The sequence below is a fragment of the Erithacus rubecula genome (assembly GCF_903797595.1).
Source record: "Erithacus rubecula genome assembly, chromosome: 1".
Classification (NCBI taxonomy): Eukaryota; Metazoa; Chordata; class Aves; order Passeriformes; family Muscicapidae; genus Erithacus; species Erithacus rubecula.
The window spans coordinates 103,664,088-103,680,163 of NC_136658.1; the positions used below are offsets into that span (position 1 = coordinate 103,664,088).

Below are 16,076 nucleotides of genomic sequence, written 5' to 3' on the forward strand. Positions count from 1 at the left end.
ACTCTTTTGATCATTATTTAAATTCTTTTTTTTTTTTTAAGTAGATTCTTGTTATTACCTGGTTTGGATTTATACCTTATAACGTAAGTTTTCTAGATGCCCATTTTAACTGAAATCCATAGGCTTTCAGAATCAAGGTAGGAATGGATAATTCCAGAAACACACTTAAAAACACCTCTTTCTGTTTCCTGGGGCATTCTTGAAAGACCTAGTTTTTCCTTGAGGAAAAAATAATAGCCAAACATAACATGCTGATGGCTAAAGAGCAATATGTATTCAAAATTAATGCAATGCTTTTTTATGTGTTGCGAACATTTATTGAACATAAGCTAATGGATAATAAAGTTATAAATACGCTACAATTTCATTTTGCTGTTTTAAAATAGCATTTAGGAATTTAAAATTGCTTAGGAATTGATAGTATGTGAGTTTCTGATCATATACAGAAGTGATGTCACTAAAGCAATTCATGAATGTTAAACGTTTCAATTAATAACTTCCATAGAAAGTATTGGATCCTGCACTTGAATCACAACAACCCCTGGTAATGCCCCAGGCTTGGGCAACAATGGTTGGAAAGCTCCCCCGTGGAGAAGGACCTGGGGATGTTGGTAAAAATAGGCTGAACATGAGCCAGGTGTGCCCAGGGGACCAAGGAGGGCAAGGGCACCTGGCCTGGGTCAGGAGCAGGGCAGGGACCATCCCCCTGTCCTGGGCACTGCTGCGGCCACAGCTCCGGTGCCGTGACCAGCTCTGGGACCCAACATTCAGGAAAAACACTGGGAGCTGGAGCGTGTCCAGAGACGGGAACAGAGCTGGGAAAGGTTCAAGATCAAGTCTAAGAAGAGTGACTGAGGGAGCTGGGGGTGCCTAGCCTGGAGAAAAGAAGGCTCAGGAGAGATCTCCTCCATCTCTAGAACCAGCTGGAAGGAGGGTGTAGCCAGGTGGGGTCAACCTCTTCTCCCAAGTAACAAACGACAGGACAAGAGGAAATGGACTCAAGTTGTGCCAAGGGAGGTTTAGGTTGGATACAGGGAAAAATTTCTTAATGGAAAGAGTGGCCAGATGATGGGACAAGAGAGAACAGAGAACTGGGGAAATCATGACACCTAAAAATATTCAGAAACCAGAAATGTGGTGCTTAGGATGTGGTTTGGTAGTTATGGGAAGTTCTGGGTTAATGGTTGCACTCAGTGATCTCACAGGTCTTTTCCAACTTTAGTGATTCTGTGATTTCAATGAAAGCAACAGCCCAATAAAAGGGAGATTTATCTTGAAGACTGCCAGTGAATTACAAAACAGCTTTAAATAACACAACCAGCATCCACATTAATATACATAGTTCTAATGCTAATGAGACTCATTAAAGCCATCATTTTGGGCAACAGTGGATTACATGATAATATTCTGCTTCATTCCTTAAGGTATTAAAGTGTAAATTGAAGAGATGAAAGTTCTAATTAATACCACATCATTGGCATTTGTCTACAAGTAAAGAGTCCTTAAGCAATATAAACTAATGACAGTACAAATATCTGTTTCTATGTTTTTTCCAGAATTTTTTTGTGTATCTTAATACATTTAATTATATTCACTTATTCAGTCAAAAAAAGGTAAGCTGAAAGGACAAGCTGATATAGAATTGGTCCCACCTCTACACACTGGGCTGTGTTTCAGGATAATAGACTTAAAAACCTGTTCACAATTTCCTGTTTCATAGCTCTGGAATTACATCATACCTTAAAAATACAGATGGTCAAATATGTAAGCATTTACTATCCCCAAAATAACCAAGAAACCTCACAGAATGTCACTCATCTTTTAATGCAATATTACTTCTCAGGAGCAAGGGGGAAACTTTATATTCTGGTTTTGATTAAGACACAAAATTCAAGGCTGAGAGAAGCAGTGAACATCCACTCCAGTATTTTGCACCCTGCAGACTCTCCAGAAGGGTGTTCTGGGTATGCAAGAAGAAGTCTACCCTTGAGTCATCCTTTGTTCAGCTTACCCTCAGTTCTCAAATTCAGGGTTAACTGGGACACTGAAGGGCACAGGCCTTAAGATTTACAACTGCCCCCAAATCCTTTTATCCACAAGAACAAAGTAATTATCTCGATTCACTTTGGAAGTGGGAGAAGGTTTTATTTCTAATATGTGATTTTATCTTTTTTTAAGATATAGCCAAGTGATGCTGCAAATTCTTGTGATCAAGTGAGAATATAACTGATTATTTGACTTTCTTAAATGTATTGTTCAAGCTTTTTTCAAGCATTACCTACCTGATTTCTGCTGTGGTGCTTCAGATGTTCCATTAATTGGATAGATCCAGAGTATTCCCTGAATTTTCCCATTCTCTGCTACAGTAACAGTTCTAGAAAAATGAGAGTATCACTTAGACTGCTGAAAATTCTCTTTCCAAATTAATCTAGACTTAAGAGTTGTTGGAAAGGTTAGACTCTATATGCTGTAATTCTAACCATATCTGAGAAAAATAGGAAATTAAATCCAGCTAAATATATCAGCTATAAATTATACCAGGTATAACTTAGATCCACTTTGTGCATTTGGATATTATAGATCTGAAAACATTTGGCTTGATCTGAATTGTCAGGTTATGTTTACACTGAGATAAAGTTTCTGCAGTTTATGAATTCTATAAAAATATCAGGATGAGAATTATCATCCCAAATATATTGAGAAAAACAGAGGTACCTAAGAGCTTTCATTTGCCCAATATCCATAACTACACCAGCAGCCAGTACTTTACATTTTCTTTATTTAAAGCAGGAATAGGTAGGTATTAAAACAGACAGAAATCTTACTCTGGATCTGCATACTTTGCAGGGTACATTAAAAGATTTTGATGGATACCCACTGCCCTCCAAATCAGACACTGGACTCCCCTTGGGAGCTACACATGAATAGTCAGTGGGATAAATGATGACAGGATTGAGCATCCTCAACTAATTTTTCTTTTCCTATTAGAATAAATTACCTGGTTAAGTCTGTATTTAATCCAGCACTATTCACATAAGGCCAGTTTTCACCGTTTTCCCTCGTTACATTTATTATCACCACTGCTTTATAAACTTTCATTTCATCTGGCATGAATAATATAGGGATTTCCAGTTTTTCTTTTGGAGCTAATCGGATTCCTGCAAGATGGAACAGATTATTGTGACATTTTGGAAGTTTTCAAAATATTTTCTGTCATTTTACTTGTATCTTTCCCTTTTTCTTTTTTTTTTTAATCACTGTTTAACTTTTTATCATATTGTATGGTTTTCCCTGTAAAATCTATTTTATCCTGCCTTTGCTACAAAAACAAACAAACAAAAGACCAAAGAAACAAAACCACAATTAAGTGAATGTCCCATATTTAATAATCAGAGATCATAATGCATGTCAATCCTATGATTTTATAAGACTTAAGTCATGTTTTTTTCAGCTCTGTTAGTAACACTGCATAAAAAAGATCTATCCAAAATCAAATGCTCACATTCAAAACAACTGTAATATATTTAAAAGAATCTTCATTGTTATTATACAACCCATGCCTGTTCCATATGAATTTTTATCTGATTGATTTTGTTGTTTAAAAAAACCAAACAAACTAAACTTATATTGTCTGTAATGAAGGTTGAGTCTTCAAGGGCCTTTTTACAGTGCCATTCTGCCAAGCTATTTCAGAAATTTCAGAAATAATTGAAATATTACACAGGATAGAACAAGTAAATCAGTCTTTTAACTATAAAACTCTTTGTTTGAAAAAAGTTCTTGGAATTTGCAGGAAATGACACCTCAGGGTTTAATTCTATCTGCAGAAAATCCTCTTAGCTATGAATAACTACGTCTACATTATGCTTTGGATCAGTTTTTGTGATAATATTTCACACTTTCTACGATGAATACAAGCTGTTCTGTGGGTTTCACTCCCTGAGAATGGCTGGATCTGCTGCAGTCACCCTGCCTGGGACATGCCAGCACACTCCTGGGGATTGTTCTTTGATCACCACAGGTGGCTTTTTGCACACAAAATATCAGTGGGGAAACTTTACCTGGTGCTACAAATGGTCACCTTCCTACAGCCAAAATTCCTCGAGGGTGAAAACCTCAGTGCTGAGAGTTGCAGAAGATTGGGTGGGAGGGAAATTATAATGCAGTCTTGGGAAAGACAAAATGGAAAAAAAGGTGGAGGCACTGAAGTTTGGAAATAAAGTGGAAGTGTAGGAAGACTGAGCAAAATCGTATCAGACAGGAATACAGGAACAGCCAAAAAGACAAAAAGAAAAAGTTCAAGTCAAGGGAAGGAGAGAAGGGTTTGAAAAATAGATGGATTCTCCAAAACACAGAACAGGAGTCTGGACTCCTCATCTGCAATAATTCCCCACCAGCATTTAATCATAAAGTCTATATGTGTTAAGCTTTTTCTTAGAAACAGTCTTAAATTAAAATAAACTGACCAAATTAAGATGGGAAAATCAATCTTAAATTAGGAAAGTTGAGAATATTTAAAACCATTCAACTCTGCAGGATTTCTACCTCTCCCAGTTAAAAAGACCTCAGGACATCAAATATAGACCACTGCCTCACTTTATTATGAATGTGAAAAGCTGTAGGAAATTCTTAACTAAACATATCTGAATTTCCATATGTAAGATGTTTATCATAGACTAATTATGAAAATTAACCAACTGTTTTGCATTTGTGATTGCTTCATTCTTGTGTATTTGTAGAAGTTCATCATGGCAAGAGGAAATTGCCTTTGAAATATTTACTTGAAAAGCTTTGTATCATGAAAGAGCTTGAAAATATGCTAATTAAAAATCTATTAGAATGTTAATATCTAAATAATAAAAAAAAACCAACTTTTTTTTTTCTCATTTTGACAAAGATTTAAGATTTTTCTTTAGATCTTTGAGGCATTTTATATCAAGCCCATACCCAAATATATACATATATTGTTGGCAACCACACGGTCAAATTGAAAATCTTTTAAAATTAGTAACTCATTTTTAATCCAGTATCTGAAATAAATAAGCTGATATCCTGCATAGTTGCAATACCCCTGAAGACATCTGGACTGGGATCCATCCCTCTGGACCAGAACCCACCAGAGCACTGTCACACTATTCTCCCCCAGTGAGAGGAGTCAGCTCTCTGCTGGGATTTGCCCACTTTGGGCTTGATCTGGTCTAGTTAGACAAAGGCATGCAGTATCTTTAAAACAGGAGTGTACTTCAGGATATATTTGCAGTTAGATTGCCTTGAATCCACACATACATGGATAGCAAAATAATGTAAACATTTTGTAACAACATTACAGCACATCCTTAAGTTTAATTTGCAAAGCTTTTAACAGATGGCAAATAGAACAGACTGCAAACTTATAACTTGTTATATACATTACATAGATATTTTGAACTGTAGCTTAATTATGCCTGTTGCAGGATAGAACCCCTGGGGTTTTTAAAAAATAGAATTTAATACAGAATACATATGATAGCATTCTGGGTCATTCTGGCAGAAAATTTATTATTAAAGATCATGAAAAGACAAATTTTATAATATTGCTGTTGAAACAGATTGTATTCACACTTTTAATAAAAAAATCTTCTTAATAGAAGATGTTCATAATAAGGGTAATTTTTATATTACCAGGCTTGCCTGCAGCTGTCAACTAACCAACTGATCATTAACTGCTAATACAGATTTATTTCATTATGATTTTGGCTAGTTAATAAGATAGATAAAATAGGCCTAATAGCAAAAACAATCTGCTTTTTTTTTTTTTTTTTTCCATTTAGAGAATGTGGGCTAGCACACAGAAAATAGCTCTGTGTACAACTTTAATAAAAATCAGTGTTCGCTCATATTTGCCTGGGAACATCAAGCACTCTGCCAGAGTTGCCAAAAATTAATACCAATGGCTGATCCTTTGTATTCATGTAATTAATTTACTGCAATAAGTATCCACAAATTCTTTTGTAAGAAACCCACATTCTGAACACAGGTACATCACATTTCTTAAAAAGCTTCGGGCCAGATTTTGGTAATACCTCACTCCTCTTTCCCTGTCCTAGAGCCCATTAGGAAGCAGTAAAAGTTAGCAGAGTAAGCTCAGCTGACCCTTTAGACTGAAGGCATCTGACTCAAACCAAGGGCTGCAATTGAGTCAAGTGCCTTACAAAGAAGTGTGTGGAGCTCTGCACACTCCCTCATTTCAGTTTTGGGTAACCTTTTGTTAAGCCTTGTCTCCACCTTCCCCAGAGAACAACACTGCTGGGGAACACTGATCCTGTAAAAGATTCCTCAGGCACTGAGCCTAGAACTCAGACTGGATTAGATAATAAATCAGAATGAGTGTATTTCAAATTCCTGGATACAATTCTTTGGGACATTGCACTGTGGTTGAGCTCTGTGTAACTTCAGTGTCAGCCCTAGAAAGTTCAGCACTGTGAGAGCTAAAATTAAAGCAGCAGTGGACCCATAGCTGGGATGCTATTTGGAAGTAATACAGATGGGTAAAGATGCATTTTTTTGCCTTTACAGTAGGTTAGGAAAAATATTAAAAGCAAAAATACCAGGCAGTGCCATGGTGATAAAATTGTGATGGCAAGGAATAAAATATTCTGCAATATGTCATCCGCCCACTGAACTTTAACCTAAATCCATGTATTTTTCATGTTAGTATGAAAAAAATCTGCTTTGCAGGTAGATTTTCTAGATGTTGAAGTGCATCTCCCTCATGCACTGCTCTTAATTCTGTAGCATCTGAGTGTCTCCCACTGATTTTACCCAGAAGAAGAGCACTCAGTTCATTCTCCTTTAATTGAAAAAGAGATGAGACAGAGCTCAGAATATCTTGTTGCAATCTCATGGAGAATCATTTAGAGAGGGCAATTTTATTTGTTTGTTTGTTTTCTTGATAGTTTATCCACTAAAATTACTATAGCAGCATTTCCATTAAACCTACAGACAGCTCTGCTAAAATTAGCACTGGCCATGTAAATGTCAACCCAGTATAATTAGGTCTGTTTTCTCCTATTATCCTCAGAATCTGGAAAGGGCAACCTCCAAAATATTCATAGACAGCAGCTGGGGAATTAGAGCTAATTCCTTCTCAAGGAATTCATTGAAAAAGGAGAAGTGATATCAGATAGTAAAGAGTGAGATATTGCCAGTGCACCAGTATCCAAAATGCATGAAAAAAGTCAGGCCTAGGCATTAATTTATTTTCATCTGCTGGGAGAGAAAAAATCTTGGGTCACATATGAAAACTACGATCTTTTACAGCAGCTCTCCCAGAAGTGTTCCATTGCTAAATCCCAAGAGTTTAATAAAGAACAGAGAACGTTTCTGCCTTGACTCTTATTAAGGGTGGGTTCATTTTTGTTTGTATCTTTTTCTTTTTTTTAGTACTTCCAATGAGGCTGCTTGAATTTTTTATTCCCTTTCATTAAAACACAATCACAATCCCTTGTTATGGATTCTAATTAAAAAACTGTGAGAGTAGAAGGCTGTGTTAGTTTTCCTACATCAGTATTATAATTATTCAGTCCCAATGAGTAAATATAAATAAAATTTTCTGAATTGGCAGTCATCATACAATAGACAACAGCCTCCATCTGTGCAGATATCCAAAATTTGACTGGACATGGTCTTGGACAACCTAATGGAGTTGAACCTGCCAGAGCCATGGAGGGTTTGGATGGAAAAAATTATCTCAAGAGATTCCTTACACCTAAACATTGATTCTGCAGTTCTGAGGTCAGGATAGATCACTAGGCTTTGTCTTGTTTCTGTTTTTCAGCATTCATATAAAATGCATCCTTGTTTGCAAAACCAGACACAGATAGTTTTCTCAGTGAATTACAGGTGATATGAAAAACAGTGCACCCTGCAAAGGGAAAGCATGAAGGCAAGAACAAGAGATCACCCTGACATAATTAGATTTTGGGTGCAATTAAAGGCAAAGAAGCAGGATACTCCTATTTGCATCTTCTCTGGGACAAATAAAATGGAACATAATGCACTTCAAGTTATTTCAGGTTCCATAGAAATAGGTAAGTAAAAGAACTAATAAAATAACCACGCAAAATGCCAAAACATAAATTCGCCTCATCCCTTATTTTAATATTTACATCACCATTTTCCTCCCTTCAGTAAAGTTCATTTAGGCAGGTGGGGTGCAAGGTTCCTTTCACAGATGTGCCACAGTGAGTGCATTCCTTGGGCTCTCTCTGCTTCAGGAATTATGGATAATTACACCAAGAGGCAGAGTTGTGTTTTCTCTTTCCTCAGGCAGTTTCACAAAATCCCAGAATACTTGAAGCTGGAATGGACCTCTGACAGACAAATGGTCCAATAACTCTCTGCAAGCAAAGTCACCTACTTGGGCCATGCCCTAAAAGGTTCTGGATATCTCCAAGGATAGAGATTCCATAAGTTTTCTGGGCAATCTGTTCCAGTGCTCAATCTTCCTTGCAGTAAAAAAAGCATTCCCTTTGTTAAGGTGAGAATTTCTGGGTTGCCTGTCATTGGGCACCACTGGAAAGAGCTCTTTTCTCATCCTTTTTGCACCCTCCCTTCTGGTACTTATGCAGGAAAACGCAATCCCTCTGAGCTGATGAATTACTTAGTTGTAAAAGTTAAGTCATGAACATGCAGCTCAGATGCTAATAAACAATTTTACAAATGACTGGTTAGAACTTTGTAACTTGCTTTAAAAAAGACATGGCACAAATAAAGGCTTCACATCGCTACCATAAGCACACAATAAAATGTATTAAAACATGTTTATAAGATTTGTTCACCATTTTATGGATCTTGTGTTAATACAATTTTGCACACTTCTGGCAGAGACCTGGATTATTTAATTAAGAGATTTCATTTAGAATAATTTCTTTCTGGTACAAAACAATAGATACAAGTTAAACACTTTCTATTTAGATTAAAATAAATGGATTGAGAACAGAGCTCAGTAATCAAATATGTTGTTTAATTTAATGCAATTTATTTTGTTTTTAAATGAAGCATGTCTAAAAGGCCAAGTATAAAGTTTTTCTTCCATTTATAAAATTATCCTTCTCTAACTAATAGCTTACAGTGCAGTCTCAGTAAAAATCAAAACAATTATTTTGACAGAAACACCTATTATATTTCTTGTTGAAGTACAGTAACAACTATGCTTACAATGATTAAACACATTGAGAAAAAGATCTGTAACTTTGAGAAAACTGCAAAAATATATTTAACAGAGATCATTACATTTAACAGTCACAATCTCTTATTGAGACTAAACAAAAGTTTTTAAAATCCCAATATAAAATTGACATTTAATATATTTCTCAACAAAGTCTCCATCACTTCCCAATCACATCTGATTATAAATTTTGATGTCATAAACTTCTGCAGTAATAGAAAAAATAATGTAAAATCCTAAACTGATTTATCATAGGTCACCCCTCTTATCTCTGATACCTGCAGTTTTGACTTTGGGTAGGTATTACAGACTGTCTAAAAATCAAACAAAAAGCAGACCAACATTCATATAGGTGCCAAATTCAATTATATTTTACATTTCTGCTGCTACCTTATGCACTTGTCTTGACACCATGGGATATCTTTTCAATTTTCCTTCAGAGGGGCTGGGGTGATGGGCTTGAGTTCATTTCACAGAAATCCAGTTGGGTGCACATCAGGAAAGACAAATCGAAATGAAGGATATGAGAACAGTAAGGAAGCAAGGCTGAATCCAGCAGTACAGAGAAACATGAGGCAAATGTCAGGGAAGGAAAATCATTGCAAAGCCAGGGAATAGTTCAGCAATAGGGATGGAAAAATGAACAAACAAAGCACCTTAGGAAGCAGCAAAAGGGTAACAGGCATAGACAGTAACTCCCAAAATGAATCCACATCAGACAGAGAGCAGCATGTGTGAGAAGGCCAGACTATTCAATAAAGTCATTTGGCAGAGGCAATGCTAAAGAGATAAGAGTAAGGAGTGAAGAATTATCAGGAATGAAAGCAGTAAGTTTTCAATTTATCCTATTGTCCAACACTTGGTTCTAAAACTTCACAGTGGACTGAGAATTTCTCTTGCTTTCTCCTTCCAAATCTATTTCTTTCCCCCAATAATCTGACAGTTGGTAGATCTACTCCATCCTCCTTTGACCAGTTCAGGTATTTTAAAATTGTTTATCATCCTTATTTTTCTGATGACAGTTTCATGTTGATAAAACTCTGCAGATCATCCTGGCATCCAAAAACCTAAACGTCTGCAACATAGTAATGTCTTAAGTCCACAGTCACTGAAAGCAGGAGGCAAACTTCAAAGTCAAAGATGCAAAACCTCTTATAAATCAGTATTGTAAAAGATGCAATACTACACCTCTTCTCTGAGTGATTCTATTTGGGACAGAATAAACAATAGAAAAACAAAAACTCAGTTACAGCAGGTCAATTTTCCTTTCCTTAGCTAAATATTATTTTTAATTCTGTACATTTGTGAGTATAATTGACATTCTCAAGAGATATTAACTGATAAGGAGTTATATAGAAGAAAGACCATAAATTCAGTGTGGATTGAGGGTGCTGAGCTGAGTGGAGTGATAAGATGGCCATAATTTTTAAAATGGTATCTTATATTCTCTACTTCAGTAACAGAAAATCTACACCCACTGAACATCTCTTGCCCCTCTACTACAGTTCTGTGTTTAACAAAACTCCCCATGGGCACAAACTGCCCAAAATCTTAACAAAATAGAAAATCACCACAGAAATATTTTGAAAATGCAAGAGCCACACAAGAAATGGCATATGCTTCTTAAACAAGTGTGACTTTCAATTTAGTGCCTAGTCACAAAAAACCCCACCAAACTTTGTACTTTCTCTCTTAAGAAAAGTTCATGTTACCCTAAGATAAAGTACTACCAAGTAAATTAAGACTATGACAACTTCTCTATTTCTTAATCTTTTTCTAGATTGAAACATACACAAAAGTGTCTTGAGTTCATGCCTGAAAGGAAACTGTAATTGCTTCAGTTCAGATGTAATTGAATATCTGACATATATCAAATATCTGATTACTTTTGACAGATGTGTTTTTACTTTCACTTTAAACTTCATGGATATATGTACCTCTTAGTCTGATCTCTGAAAGGACGGTCAAACTCTGAAGCTATGGCAGATTTTAATCAAAATCTGCAAAGTGTTGTGAAATCACTAATGACACCAGTGCTGTTACATCCTTCTAATGCTACATCAACCAAAAATTGTGCTGCTTGCTACAAGTGTTCAGAAGACATATCACACTTCATACAGCAGACAGTAACTGGAAACAGTGTGACTGTGAGTCATATATATATATATATATACACACACACACACACATAGAGTTATGCATCTTCACAATCCTGGTAAGTGCACTCTTCACCATTTAAGGTTTTACAGGTTTCTGTAATAAGGCAGAATTGATTTCCGCACTTTTTTTTTTTTTTTTTTTGGTCTCTTCATACTCAAGAGAATAAAGATGCCAAGAAGAATACACCTCTAAAAGTAATGTTTGCCCATTAATTTGACTTGTGTCATAAAAACAGTAGTTAAGTGAATGACAGAACCCACAATATGCTACACAAATTTCATAGATATGAACAGCAGTATTATTGTAAGTGGACTAACAGTAACTTCTTCTTAGCCTATCAAATTAGACAAATATTTTTATTTTCTATCCTTTTCACTCACTCTGTTTTGTGTGCAATATGCTAAATTCCAATGTGTCAATGCCAGCCTCAATGCTAAACCATGACACTTGCCAGTAGGTACTCTCCAGATCCCAAAATTCTGAAGAAATTAGTTACATTTATTATTCCATCTGAAAGTAAATCTGGTTTAAATGAGAATATATATCAAGCTCCTACCTAAAGAAGAAGAAGAAAGAGAAAGAGCAAATAAAGAAGAAGAGCAAATAAAACATCATAAAAGAAAATTCTTTTATTTACTTAAAAATCCCTTAGCAGAGCACCAGTTTTTAGACCTGCAGGTTCAGTCTTTATTCTAAAAATCGACCCATTAAATGAAACTTTTCTATTCACAGTTTTTCAAATAGAGTTCTTTGTCCTTGTCCTTACAGGTAAAATATTGAAAGGTCAGCTAGGATATTGCTGCAATGTAACTGAGCATTTGGGGCTTAGCTAGGAGCTGATGCCATCAGAGAATGTGGACTTCACAGAGAAATAGCCCAAGACATTACCAACAGCAATAGACAACTTGGCATTTAAACCAAGCATTCTTTTCTTCCTAATGCCAGTTACAAGTTCAGGATGCTTCCTGTGGTCTATGGCAGTGAAAAGGAAAAGATAAAAATCATGTGCTCTGAAAAGAAGGTTGCAGGACTCAATTCATAAAACTTCATGTAAGAAAAGTAAATCCCTGAGAGCAGACTAAGATCCTTCTTTTTTTTTTTTTTTTTTTTTTCTATGTATTATGTCATTTTGATTACTTCCTTGGTCAGGAGAAAATGCAGTCAAATAATAGCCTGGATGTCACTGCTGTTGGATTTTATCTTATTTTTAGGAATGAGTACTGCCTTGACTGCAGTGGCCTCATACAGAGGCCAGCAATCATACCTCTAGGATGACAATTTATAGAATATATCTCATGTTCTGACTGCTCTCATTGACATGCAAAACCTGCTCCAGAGTTTATCACGACCATCACAGAACAATAATTTGTCCCTAGAGGAAGCACAGAAAAAAACCCATCAGCAATATTCTCTAGCAAGAAACTCTTCAGCTGTCAAGTGCCTTTCTACTGCAGAGACATTTTAGATTTTTATGGACAAACTGGTAACTCACATTGACTTGTTCTTTTTTTAACAAGTAATGATTTCTGACAGAATCCAGTTTTTCAAACTCTGAAAATTCGCATGTCTACACAATATCATCTTTTATTGTCAGTGTGATCTCACATGCTGGTTATGTACATTCCTGCTACTCAATCATTGCACCATGTTAGGGCACATCAGTTTAGAAATATCCAAAAAATATTTTAACCCTGCTACAAAGACCTGGGAGATGTTGGATCAATGAATGTGAAACATGGCTACTCACCCATCAGACTCAGGTATAGCTACAGATCATATTTAAATTTCACTAAGGGTTCATTCCAGTATCACAATACTGCAGCCTTGAATTTCTGTGGTTAATATGATAATTATTGCAATTCTCCTGGTTCCCTGAGGGGCAGTTGAAATGTGGTATGAGTTCCCAGCCATAAGGACAATTAGCAGTTCATGGTGGGGGACTGTGCATTGATTCCTGTTGTGAGAACAAGGTTAAAATCACCCCTGCACCTGTAGCTTAGAGCAAACAGTAATCAGTGTTCCAAAAATCCAATAAATATATGAGCTGGTGACCACTGAAATTCAGAGAATAATATACAGGGATATACTTGAGTGCCTCATGAAAAAGAACAAAATGTTTAGAAGCTAACATGTAGGAAATTAATTACATTTTAAAAACAAATAAAATTAAGCCTAAAAGTGGGAATTAATAGCAAGATATTCTGGAAGGGATTGAGGACCTAAATTACTTGACAGTGTCAGGATGATTGTGAATCATACAGAAGACAGGCTTTGGGTGACTCAGTGGTAATTGGGAGCTGCAGTGTTTCTGAACAGGGGCAGCTACTGCAGATCCTGTACCACAGTGTGAATCCAGAAATGGAAACCATAAACTACCAGTCACAATTCAGGAGGCAAAATGACTAGAAGACTACTTCATTTTCACATGAAATACAAAACAAATGTCTAAAATTAAGCTTTTACATTATTTTGCACAAACTGAGTTCCCAGTAAGAGACCAGTTTTGATTCAGGAAGGAAGAAAACTGATAATTTCTGATTCTTTTCTAAAACTTAGTTAAGATATAGCCATAGATAAAACTACAATAACTTTCTGGAATAGAAAGGAGACATTTTAGGTCAGTAACTGTAACTTCCTCTGACAATAACTTGTGGTGAGGTAACTGAGAATGAAAATTCTCATGCAAGTAACTCAATCAATCAAGATAATCCATTTTAAATCTGTCAAAACAAGAAGCTGCCAGCCTTCAAATCTAAGACATTTTTTCTCTCCATATGGTTTAGTCTCTAAAGCAGCTCAAGGCACAAGTGATTTGCAGTCAAACACTGAACAAATGTAAGTACAAATGCATTTCCCAACAGCTCTTTGTCATAGGTGCCAACTGAAAAAAAAGGCAGAGGAAAAAAATCCTGTGTATAAAGATGACAAGGAACAGATCTTTACACACTGTCATTTGGTATCAACCTAAAGGAAAAAAAAAAGATTATTTTCTGATACATAGCAGCAAGGAGTTGGAGAAGAGTAGAAAAAAAGAGTTAAAACATAGTAGTTCGTTTTCCTACAACCTATAGCTTTTTCAAATTGAATAAATTTGGTCTCAAAAATTAATTTAATTTTTAATATCTTCCTTTTGTATATAGATTAATGACAAAAAAGTTAAAATGCTGATTCTTTAGAGGCAAAAGGCTACAATGACAAAGAAAAGAAAGCTTGTACAGTTTGTATCTATTGATGTTTCTTGACTTCTTGACCCTGTTTACATCCTCACATAGTAAAAGAATAAGAAAAATTCTATAATGAAAAGTCTGAAAATGTAAATTCAGAAACTTCAAAGTATTTTTTTTTCCATTCTGAGTTGTATTATTAAAGCATGTTCAAAGCATATTTGCTTATCCAGAATTCTGCAGAGATCATTTTCATTTCTTCACTGCTAAACATTTCAGTCATTATGATCACTTAACTTGACTTAAATACATAGGATTTCTGAGAACTCATTTGAAAAAGGCAAGGTTCAGTCTCAATAACTCTTCTGGAACAAGAGAATTTAATTAGTAAAAAACCACAACCACTTGATTTAAAACTTGTCAGTGATATTGAATCCTCCACGTTTCATTGAGAATTGTTCTGAGAGTTAATTAAGCTCGTTGTTAAAAATAGTTTCACTTTTAATTTGTCTACTGAATAACACTCATTTGTTTTCAATCCCTGCTTTTTTCTGTGACAGTGAATGCTTCATCACCAACATTCTGCTTTTTAGAGAGATAGGACAAATAAATTGCCACCAAAATTCTCTTTGGTCAGTTAAGTAATTTGGGATTACTGACTCACTCATCTTGAATAATTCAAACACGCTTTTATTGTAAAGATGAACAGCAACTGCAGAAGGCAACCCAGGCCAATTAACACTGAATACCAAACAGAAGGACTTAGAAGTAAATAGGCTTCAAGAAGTTTGAAAAGAACCCTGTATTTCTTCAATCAATAAGATTGCTATCTAAAAGTAAAGGTAGCAAAAAGCAGGAAAAAAGGTATTTCCACTTAATTCAGAGTTGGGAGAATTGGGTAAATCTGTAGATCAAAGAAAGAAAAATAACACAGAAATTAATTCTTGATTTGAAAAAGTGATAAATCAGTAAGAAGAAAAGATTAATTTGATTCAGTTTGCAATTTTTCATTTGAAGGGATGTAAAGTAAGCTGGAAAGATAAGGATTATCCAAAATTTCATCAACAGCTACTAACAAGCTATTATATTGTCTAGTGTCATGTGCTATTATGTGTGGTAAAACTGATTTGTTTGTTTGTGCATGTAGAAAACGTTGTTCACACAGGTTTGAAAAGCATTTCTTTTCAGAAATCACATTATTTTCCTGTTTAATGCAAAAGAGACAACTGTATACAATGGCTAGAAAAAAAGAAATTGCAACAGCCCCTAAGAGGACAACAAGCAATTCAACTTTTGGGTTCTGCTGGTTGTATGTAGCAGAGGTAATAAAAAAGGGAACAAACCTCAGGGATTATCTGAAATTACTGGCATGCACTGTGAAAAAAGGCAGTGCTACCTGTAATTAATAGATATCAATCTTTATGGGCATATAATCTTTGTTTTATCTTAGTATCTTTCTGAAGAAGATTACTTAATTTATAAGGGATTTTCAGTGCTTGTGAAGAAATCAGATAAAAGACAATTCAACATCAGAAACTGTTGCA

The 16,076-nt window shown here is 35.4% G+C and overlaps 1 protein-coding gene across 1 annotated transcript in view; it reads right to left on the reverse strand.

The window, feature by feature from the left end:
* The window catches only part of CFAP47 (cilia and flagella associated protein 47), a 258,137-nt gene that overhangs the window by 36,713 nt on the left and 205,348 nt on the right, over positions 1 to 16,076 (reverse strand). Inside the window, exons 58-59 of the mRNA XM_079305151.1 lie at positions 2,999 to 3,158; positions 2,283 to 2,374 (exon numbers count right to left, since the gene is read on the reverse strand). Coding sequence (XP_079161277.1) covers positions 2,283 to 2,374; positions 2,999 to 3,158 — 252 coding nt within the window. The remainder of the gene's footprint in view (positions 1 to 2,282; positions 2,375 to 2,998; positions 3,159 to 16,076) is intronic.